The sequence below is a fragment of the Urocampus carinirostris genome, chromosome 9, assembly GCF_059441175.1.
Source record: "Urocampus carinirostris isolate Australia breed hairy pipefish chromosome 9, RoL_Ucar_1.0, whole genome shotgun sequence".
NCBI classification, from domain to species: Eukaryota; Metazoa; Chordata; class Actinopteri; order Syngnathiformes; family Syngnathidae; genus Urocampus; species Urocampus carinirostris.
The window spans coordinates 12,385,711-12,396,258 of NC_142357.1; the positions used below are offsets into that span (position 1 = coordinate 12,385,711).

The following is a 10,548-nucleotide window of genomic DNA, read 5'->3' on the forward strand; positions in this document are numbered from 1 at the left end:
TGCTCTGGACAGGCAATCTGCAACCACGTTGGACTTCCCAGCAATGTGCCTGATGTCAGTCGTGTATTCCGATATGAATGACAGCTGGCGCTGCTGGCGGGCGGACCACGGTTCGGACATCTTGGACATGGAAAACGTAAGAGGCTTATGATCAACAAAGACGATGAACTCACGGCCCTCCAAGATGAAACGGAAGTGGCGGATCGCCAACCAGATGGCAAGTAGTTCTCTGTCGAATGCACTGTATTTACGTTCTCTGGGGACCAGCTGGCGACTAAAAAAGGCGAGTGGCTGCCAAGCATTGTCAACCCACTGCTCGAACACGGCACCCACTGCTAGGTCTGATGCGTCTGTAGTCAGTGCGACTGGGGCTCCGGGAGCTGGGTGAGCCAGCATGGCTGCCTGGCACAGCGCGTTTTTTGTGTCCTCGAATGCATTGGTCCTCTCAGCGGTCCATTCAACAGCTTGATTGGGTGACCTACCCTTGAGGGCCTCCTAGAGTGGGCGCATGACATCAGCGGCTCGGCGAATAAACCTATGGTAGAATGTCACCATGCCGAGAAACTCCCTGAGGCCCCGTGCTGTTGGCGGCAGAGAAAAGGTAGAGACAGCCTCTACCTTAGACGGTAGGGGGGAAGCCCCATCCTTGGTGATGAGATGCCCAAGGAAGTGGATGGAGGGTATGCCAAAAACACATTTCGCGGGATTTATAATCAGGCCATGCTGACTGAGCTTGGTGAAGAGGTCTCTGAGGTGCTCCAAGTGTTCCTCTTCTGAGGAGCTGGCAACAAGGACGTCGTCCAGGTAGACGAACACAAAAGGCATGTCCCTGAGCACTGAATCCATCAGCCTTTGGAAGGACTGAGCGGCATTTTTCAGTCCGAACGGCATCCTGAGAAATTCGAACAACCCAAATGGAGTTATCACGGCAGTCTTCGGTATATCTGAGGGATGCACTGGTATCCCCGCACTAGGTCCACCTTGGAAAAGAGAAGTTTGCCCGCCAGGTATGCAGAGAAGTCTTGAATGTGCGGGACTGGGTAACGGTCGGGCGTGGTAGCCTCGTTAAGGCGGCGATAGTCCCCGCATGGGCGCCAGCCACCGCCTGGTTTCGGGACCATGTGTAGTGGAGAGGCCCAGGGGCTGTCTGATCGGCGAATGATGCCGAGACGTTCCATGTTCGCAAATTCAGATTTAGCAGCTGCTAGTCTGTCTGGATTGAGTCGTCGGGCCCTGGCATGAACAGGGGGCCCCTTGGTCTCAATGTGGTGCTCAACCCCATGTCTGGTCGTGGAGGCTGAGAAGGTGGGCTTCGCCAGACTGGGGAATTCAGCGAGGAGCCGGTGGTAAATATCACCGTCCAAGAGAGAGCTGGACAGACCCTCAAAATTCCCTTTGTCGCGGACACACGCGAGAGAGGAGAAATTCAATGCGTCAACGAGGCGGCCATTTTTCACATCGACGAGTAATCCATTGGCACACAGAAAATCTGCACCAAGAAGAGGAAAAGCAATATCCGCAGTGACAAAGTCCCATGTAAACTGCTGACCCCCAAAACACACGTCCACTGTCCGTGTCCCGTATGTGCGGATGGGGGTGTCATTGGCAGAAGTTAATGGAGGTCCATGTGTTCCCCCCCGCACATCGTCCACATTGGCAGGGAGGACGCTCCTCTGGGCGCCGGTGTCACACAAGAACTTTTGGCCGGAGATGGCGTCCCGGATGAACAGTAGCCGGTTTCTTGCGCCTGCACTCACGGCCGCTACAGAGTGCAGGCCTTGAAGTTTCCCGTCGCGTTGGAGGTGCAAGGGGGACGGCACTTCTTGGCCTTGGACCCAAAACGTGCATGGTAGTAACACAGACCTGACACCTTCTGATCGTCAGTGGCCGCGCGTGCCTTGCTGGCTGGGGGCGTCGCACTTGATGGTGTGTAGGTGCGTGTAGGGGCCAGCACCTCATGTATGTATCTATGCGTGGCCAGGAAAAACCGGTCCGCTTCCTCTGCCAATGCACGCGGATCTGTAATGGTTGTATTCGCAAGCGCCGTCTGGACATGCGGTGGCATGTGACGCAGAAACAATTCAATGAAAAGAAAATTTGGCTCCTCGGTGCCAAGCAAGTTTAACATCATTTCCATGTGATCCGATGGCTTACTGTCTCCTAAGCCCTGAATAGCAAGGAGGCGTCGAGCACGCTCAGAACGCGACAGTTCAAAGATTCTGAGGAGATATGCCTTCAGTCCCTTATATTTATCCAGTTCAGGAGGGGATGTGATGAAACTCACCGCTGTGGCTGCAGTTGAGCTCCCCAAAGCAGACACCACGTGGTAATAGCGAGAGTCATCATTAGTGATTCCGTGCAGGGCGAATTGAGCCTCTGCTTGTGCGAACCACGTTAACGCCGATGACTCCCAGAACTCGGGGAGCTTGAGAACGGGCGCCTATGCCATGACGGTATGCTCAGTATTATGCACAGCCTCGGAAACTTCCACGAGACTAACGTCGGGGTCACCAATGGAGCGAGCAGAGACGGGAGTCGTAGGCAGAGTGTCAAACAAAGGTGCCAACAAAAGCTGCTTTAATGACATTTAAACTTGCAATCACAAAACAAACACCAGAGTGGCTCGAGCCGGCCGAATTAAGAGTCCCCCTAGGAACTCGCTAACTAAACAATGGTTCCGTGGGTGAATTATGTAAAACCCACTACAGGGCATTGGTTCTAAAATAGTGGGGCGGGCCTCCCAGGGGGGGTGCAAAGCTACATAAAGGAGGGCGCGAGAACGTTAGACCTCAGGGAACTTTTTTTATTTTTTCAATTGCTAAAATAAAGTGCAATTACACCTTCACTACACTGGGGCACAGTGGCGTTCTCATTGCCAGAGTGTTTCATTTACATTTAGCCTCCATGCAGTGCCTTATGCACATAGTATAAGCATTAAATATGGAGTGTAGACACGAAAGGTAGCAGACTCTCCAGGGACCCCATGAAAAAAAAAAAGATTTTACAAGGATACAGAGACAGATAAAGAGAGCTGGGTAAAGAGACAACCAAAAGTCTACCCCCCAAAATCTAAGAGTAAGTTTGTCTAATCGTATGTAGCACTTTAATGCGACCTTGGAGGGCGACGAGCAAGGACCGCTAAGCTTGCTATGTTAAAAATGTTGTCAATGGACAGCACACAGCCAAATAAATTAAGCTATCACTTAGACATTACAACCCAATCATGCTGATAAGACACCTAAGTGTTTTTTTCAGCGAAAGTGTGCTGAAGGCGTAGATTTATCATGGACGAAGGTAATAGGTTACCATTAATCTCGAGCGATCGTTGTTTTCTCCACTCCGGTATTATTCTATCCCCTAAAAAATACGGGAGCGAGAAAGGATTACTTCTTCTGTGGGTGGAATGGTGTATCTTAACAAGTGCAATGAAAAGTAGTGCAATAACATTAGCAGAAACAAATTGCAAGATATACAGTACATTTTAACAGTACCGTGGCTTGCGAAACTATTTGGCCCCCTTGAACTTTGTGACCTTTTTCCACATTTCAGACTTCAAACATGAAGATATGAAACTAATATCTTGTGAAGCATCAACTGGGACACAATCATGCAGTGGAACATACTTTATTGGATATTTTAAACTTTTTTAACAAATAAAAAATGAAAAAGTGGGTGTCCAAAATTATTCAGCCCCTTTACTTTCAGTGCAGCAAACTGTCCAGAAGTTCAGTGAGGATCTCTGAATGATTCAATGTTGATCTAAATGACTAACGATGATAAATGGAAGCCACCTGTGTGTAATCAAGTCTCTGTATGAGTGCACCTGCACTGTGATAGTCTCAGAGGTCTGTTTCAAGCGCGGATAGCATCATGAAGAATGAGGAACACACCAGGCTGGTCCGAGATACTGTTGTGGAGAAGTTTAAAGCTTTATTTGGATACAAAAAGAAAGAAACATCCTAAGGAGCACTGTGCAAGCAATATTATTTAAATGGAAGGAGTATCAGACCACTGCAAATCTACCAAAATCGGGCTGTCCCCCCATACTTCCAGCTCGTAGGAGGAGAAACTTGATCAGAGATGCAGCCAACAGGCCGATGATCACTCTGGATGAACTGCAGATGTCTACAGCTGAGATGGAAGATTCTGTCCATGGGACAACAATCTGTCGTATAATGCACAAATCTGGCACTTAATGGAAGAATGGCAAGTAGGAAGCCATTTCTAAAGGATATCCATAAAAATTGTTGTTTAAAGTTTGCCACAAGCTACCTCGGAGACACACGAAACATGTGGAGGAAGGTGCTCTGGTCAGATGAGACCAAAATCGAACTTTTTGGCAACAATGCAAGACGTTATGTTTGTCGTAAAAGGAGCACAGCTCATCACCCTCAACACACCATCCCCACAGTCAAACATGGTGGTGGCAGCATCATGGTTTGGGTCTGCTTTTCTTCAGCAGGGACAGGGAAGATGGTTAAAATTGATGGGAAGATGGATGAAGCTAAATACAGCACCATTCTGGAAGAAACCCTGATGGAGTCCGCAAAAGACCTAAGACAGGGACGGAGATTTGTCTTCCAACAAGACAATGATCCAAAACATAAAGCAAAAGCTACAATGGAATGGTTCACTAAAAAGAACATATCAAGGTGTTAGAATGGCCAAGTCAAGGTTCAGACCTCAATCCAATTCAGAATTTGTGGAAAGAACTGAAAACTGCTGTTCACTTTCCATCCAACCTCACTGAGCTCGAGCTGTTTCGCAAGGAGGAATGGGCAAAAATATCCGTTTCTAGATGTGCAAAACTGATAGACATACCCCAAGCGACTTGCAGCTGTAATCGCAGCAAAAGGTGGCGCTACAAAGTATTAACTCAATGACACATTTGTTTTTTGGTAAAAAAAAGTTTAAAATATCCAATAAAGTGTGTTGCACTTCATGATTGTGCCCCACTTATAGTTGATTCTTCACAAGAAATTACAGTTTTATATCTTGATGTTTGAAGTATGAAATGTGGCAAAAGGTCAAGGAGGACAAATAGTTTCGCAAGCCAATGTACATAATGATATACATAAAATATTTCTAAATATATTTGTCAAAATTTCCTTTTGTTGTTTTTGTATTGATTGATCCTTCAGTGTCTATGATGGCGCTGGCAGTGCTGACCAGCCTTTTCACGTGCACGTTCATCATCGTCTTCCGCACTCGCTACAAGCGCCTCGAAGCGGAGGAGGACGCCACCTACGGGCGCGTGAGAGACACCACAGTTGAGCCTCTTACCCAAGCGAGCGCCGACACGTGACCCATACTGACATAAAATCGCTTTGGTTTCTTTTTCTCTGCAAAGTAACCACTTGATGTTTCATTTCAAAGCAAACTTGAATGTAAACAAATGACCAAAAAGTCCAATTGGGTAAAATCTGTTTTTAGACATGTATCTTAATTGTCCTTTTAGTATTTCAATGACATTTTAAATTAAACACAAACCCGGATGGAATCAGTGTGTTTACATTGTTGAGCTCTTATTGTTCATACGTTTACAAAAAGGTTTTGAATTATTTTTGGTACCGGGTAACTAGGAAACATTGAGAAAATGTTCATTCGGATTGTTTTGTGTGTAAAAGGACCAATTAAACCACACAAGAAAAGAAGAAGAAATACAGATAAAAATACAAATGTCCACTGCCAGCTGGGATGGGCTCCATCACCCCTGCGACGCTAACAACCCCTAGCAAAAAGTATGGAGTCACCAGTCTTGGGCAAGCCCTTACTCAGACATTTTATTCTGTACAAAAAACTCCGTTCACAAACATGAAACAATTGTAAGGTCATTTTTAAGTAAACATATTGGCATTCAGAAACACTAAAATGAATAAAAATTTTGCAACAGTCAGTAAATGTTACTTTTATAAAGAAACTAAATATGAATAAAATTACAAAATTTTGTGCAGGCTTGAGGAGTAACGGAATACATGGAACGGCAAAAATGATGTTGGCAAGCTGTTTGGATTTATTTTCATTTTGTTTCTGTCGCACTTTATGTTAGTTTTGCCAGAGATCAGAGCCAGGAGAGAAAGCTTGCCACGTGTTGTGAGTCATAATTTTATTCATATTTAGTTTCTTTTGTCTTTTATTAGCATATTTGGTATTGGAGTAATACAAAAGTAATTGTAAGTAATCAAGTTAAAGTAACCCTACCCAACCCTGGTCAGCAGTTAAAACAGAGCAGTTTTAACACCTTGGAGGGCTCCTGGACTAGTGGATTGGCAAAAATCATGGCTCCAACAAGAGAAATGCCTCTTGAGACCAAAGACAGGGTAACTCTGCTCGTATGGTTGCCATGGATGTGGGTTGTTCACAGTCAGCTGTATCAAAGATTTGCACCAAGTACAAACATCATGGGGAGGATGTTCAATTCAGGCGTACTGGTAGGCCAAAGACAAACAACTAAAGGCCAAATGTCTTGAAAACAGAAAATGCCCAACAAAACAAATGAGGAGGAAACGGGGGGAAGTTTGAGTCAATGTATGTGACAGAACTGTGAAAAATTGCCGAAAAGAAACAAAATCTTCATGTAGGAAAGCTAAAAGGGAACGAACGTTGACGCTTAAACAAAAAAGAACAAGACTGCAATGGGCTTAGGAGAGCCAATCGTGGACTGTGGAAGACTGGATGATGGTTATCTTCAGTGATGAGTCACGTATCTGCATTGGACAAGGTGATGATGCTGGAACTTTTGTTTTGTGCCGTTCCGGTGAGATTTACAAGGAGGACTTCCTAAAGAAAACATCACAATTCCCACAGTCCTTAATGATATAGGGCTGGGTGTCCGGCAAACGTACTGGGGAGATGGCTGTGGTCAAATCTGCATTAAATGCACAAGTTTACATCGCCATTTTGGACATTTTTCGTATTCCTTCAATTGAAAAAATGTTTGAGGATGATGAACTCATTTTCCAAGATGACAATGCATCATGCCACAGAGCAAAAACTGTGAAAGCAATCCTTGGAGAAAGACACATCCAGTCAATGGCATGGCCTGCAAAAATCCCAGATCTCAACCCAATTGAAAACCTGTGGTGAAAATTGAAAGGAATTGTCTACAGCAAAGCTCCGACCTGCAAAGACGATCTGGCAACTGCAATCAAAGAAAGTTGGCACCAGATTAATGAAGAATACTGTTTGTCACTCATCAAGTCTATGCCTCAGAGACTGCAAGCTGCCATTAAGGCCAAAGGTGGTGCAACTAAATACTAGTCATATGTTTTGATTGTTATTTGTCTGTTTTTCATGAGTCCATATTGTTTTTCCTGTGCTTGGTCTACAAAAGTAACATTTACTGACTACCACAAAGTCTTTTTTACTCATTTATTTTAGTGTTTCTGAATGCCAAGGAGTTGCACGTTTGAAAACTATACTATTCTTTCTTGCTTTTTATCCGAGTTTGTTCTACAGAATTAAATGTCGAAGAGAGTACTTGTCCAAGACTGATGATTTCATACTTTTTGCTAGGGGTTGTAAGTGAGAAAAAGCGTTGAGCAAATGAATGTTGCTTGTTTTTACCGAAAAACATTTCAAGTCAAGGTTCTCGGTGATCCTTAAAAAGTCTTTAGAAGCATTGAATTCATTATTCTAAAAATAAGGCTTCAATTGGCAATCAAATTTCTTAAATCTAATTTTTAAAAGTCTTAAAGTGTGAACACATAAGATTTGTTTGAACTCAAAAGATTTAGGAACATTTATCAAGTTTCTTTTTTAGTAATTCACTGTTCTTCATTCACAGCAACATGGCGTGACCACAATAACTATCTAAACAATTATGTGGTTTCAGTCAGAGCAGACGCATGTTTTGGGTATACCCACAATACACTTAGCAAATTTGGACTAAAACATTTACTTTGGATCATGGGAAAGTGTAAATCTCATGAGTTGTTGTCCGACAAACGTTTTTCACCATGGGTAAAATCTGTGCCGTATGTGTATGAGATGTGTATATATTGTGTGCAGAATACAATTATTAATTTCAATTCTGTTTTTTTGTTGGTCGTGCATTTGATTTCAAAAAGCATTTAAAAGTCTCGCGTTTGACTTACCTTCATCTGTAGTAACTCTGCAGGTTATGCCAGCTTTATTAGACTGCAAGTCTTTTATTGCTGTTGAAAATATTAGCAGTGCAATGTGACCAGAGTATCTCATATTTTAGTATCTTTTTTACTGCCAAACAAGTTACCAGCAGGTTCAGTAGTTTCTCAGAAAACAAACAAGAACCTGCATTCATAATAAGCACACTCAGAAGGCTGTGCAATTGGGCAAATAGTTCAAAGGGGTGTGTTCAAAAAATACCAGTGTCTGCTGTTGACTGTACAAACTCAAAACTATTCTGTATTTTCAAAAAAGGTAGTCTTTATTGATAACTAATATCTAGTTGCAAGACCACAGTTTCTATAACTGCTTCACATCTGTGTGGCGAGAGTCAACTAATTTAGATATCTCTGTTTTTTAGTATATTTTTTTGTTGTTACATGCCAGACAAGTCACCAGTAGGTGCAGTAAATTCTCAGACAACAAACAAGACCCAGCATTCATAATAGGCACGCTGTGAAGGCTGTGCAATTGGGCAAATAGTTCAAAGGGGTGTGTTAAATAAAATAGTAGTGTGGCAACCAATCGCTGAGCTCATCAATTTTGGGAAAGAAAAAAAATAAAACAGGTGTGAATCGTGTGGCGCCTATTTAAGGATGAAGCCAGCACAGGTTGAACATGCATTTGAGGAAAATGTGTCTTTCAGGACACTGCTCCGAAGAACGGCATTCTTTGATTGGAGAGGGAAGAACCTATAGAGATGTGCAAAATATTGTTGGCTGTTCATCTAGAATAATCTCCAATGCCTGTGGGTAGAAGAACATCGACACGTGGAAGAAATGGAAGACATCTATTGAAATGGACTGGCCAATGACCAGTATGGCAAAGGCTCAGCCAATAATCAGCTCCAGGACGCTTAAACACAGTCCACTCTTACCTGTGAGTGCTGTGACAGAAGACGTAAGTGTGAAGCAAATTTATTTTCAAGAATCCCACGCAAACTCTCTCCGTTAAAAAAAAAGGCATGTGCTGAAGAGGTTACAAGTTTCCAAAGAACACACCAACTGGAAAAAGGAAAAATGCAGGAACAATTTGTGGACTGATGAAAGTAAAAATGTTCTTTTTGGCTCAAAGGTCCACAGACGGTGTGTGAGACGACCCCCAAACTCTGAATCCAAACTTCAGTACAAATTGAAGACCGTAAAGCATGGTGGTGCAAGTATCATGGTCTGGGTATGTTTCTCCTACTGTGGTGTTGGGCCCATTTATCGCATACCAGGGATCATGGATCAGTTTGTGTATGTCAAGATACTTGAAGGTTATGTTGCCTTATGGTGAAAAGGACATGCCCTTGAAGTGGGTGTTACAACAAGATAATGACCCCAAACACACCAGTAGACAAGCAAATTCTTGGTTCCAAACCAATAAAATTCTTGTTATGGTGTGGCGAGCCCAATCCCCAGATCTCAATCCAATCAAGAACTTGTGGGGTGATATCAAAAATGCTGTTTGTGAAGCAAAACCAAAAAATGTAAATCAGTTGTGTAATGTTAAGCAATCATTGTGTAAAATAACAACAGGACAGTACCACAAATTAGTTGACTATGCCACACAAATGTGAAGCAGTTATAGAAACTGTGGTCGTGCAACTAAATATTAGTTATCGATAAAGACTACTTTTTTGGAAATACAAAATGGTTTTGAGTTTGTACAGTGAACACCAGACAGTTTTTTTTTTTTTTTAACAAACCCCTTTAAACTATTTGCCCAATTGCACAGCCTTCGAAGCGTGCCTATTATGAATACTGGTTCTTGTTTTCCGAGAATTTACTGCACCTGCTGGTGACTAGTTTGGCAATAAAAAATATACTAAAATCTGAGAGACTCTGGTTGGTCACATTACAACGCTATTATTTTGAACAGCATTGTAGTTCCTGAGAAAATGCTTGCAATTTAGACGATGAGAATGTAACAGTAACTTGCAGTCAGGAGAGGCAAGTGAGGCTGTGCATCACCTGTCACTGTGGTAATATAAATTAAAAACACTAGGAGGACTCAAATTACATTCAATTATTGTATTAAATCATGGATTTTTTTACAGACGAAAATCATACATTTTAGTCAAATATCTGACACGTGTCAAAATAATTTTATCCTTTGAGACTCTTTGTGATTAAGGGCTATACAAATAAACATGACTTGACCATTTTTCTTCCTAGCCTTTTAGGAGGTAGCAGCAAGTTTGCAGAAGATTATGTAAGCTCCCTGTTGGTGAGGATCATGCATGTAAAATAAATAAATGCAAATTACTTGACTTATTTTGGAAAAATGCATGTTTATATGATAGCTCATAAATTTTTGTTTCTTCTTGTTCTGTAATTCAGTATTATCTTTAATGACTGTAGGGTTTTGTTTAACCTCTAAGAGGTGCTAAATTATAAACAATGTCAATTTAAAAGTAAA

The 10,548-nt window shown here is 42.6% G+C and overlaps 1 protein-coding gene across 3 annotated transcripts in view; it reads left to right on the forward strand.

Moving 5' to 3' along the window:
• Positions 1-5,500, forward strand: part of slc49a3 (solute carrier family 49 member 3) — a 33,003-nt gene extending 27,503 nt beyond the window's left edge. For 2 of the 3 annotated variants that reach the window (XM_088344558.1, XM_088344559.1), the window contains exon 11: positions 5,142-5,500. In XM_088344558.1, the coding sequence (XP_088200684.1) occupies positions 5,142-5,305 (164 nt within the window). In that variant the 3' untranslated portion in view covers positions 5,306-5,500. The remainder of the gene's footprint in view (positions 1-5,141) is intronic. The other variant, XR_015851406.1, reaches the window with a different exon arrangement.
• The last annotated feature ends 5,048 nt before the right edge of the window (positions 5,501-10,548 follow it).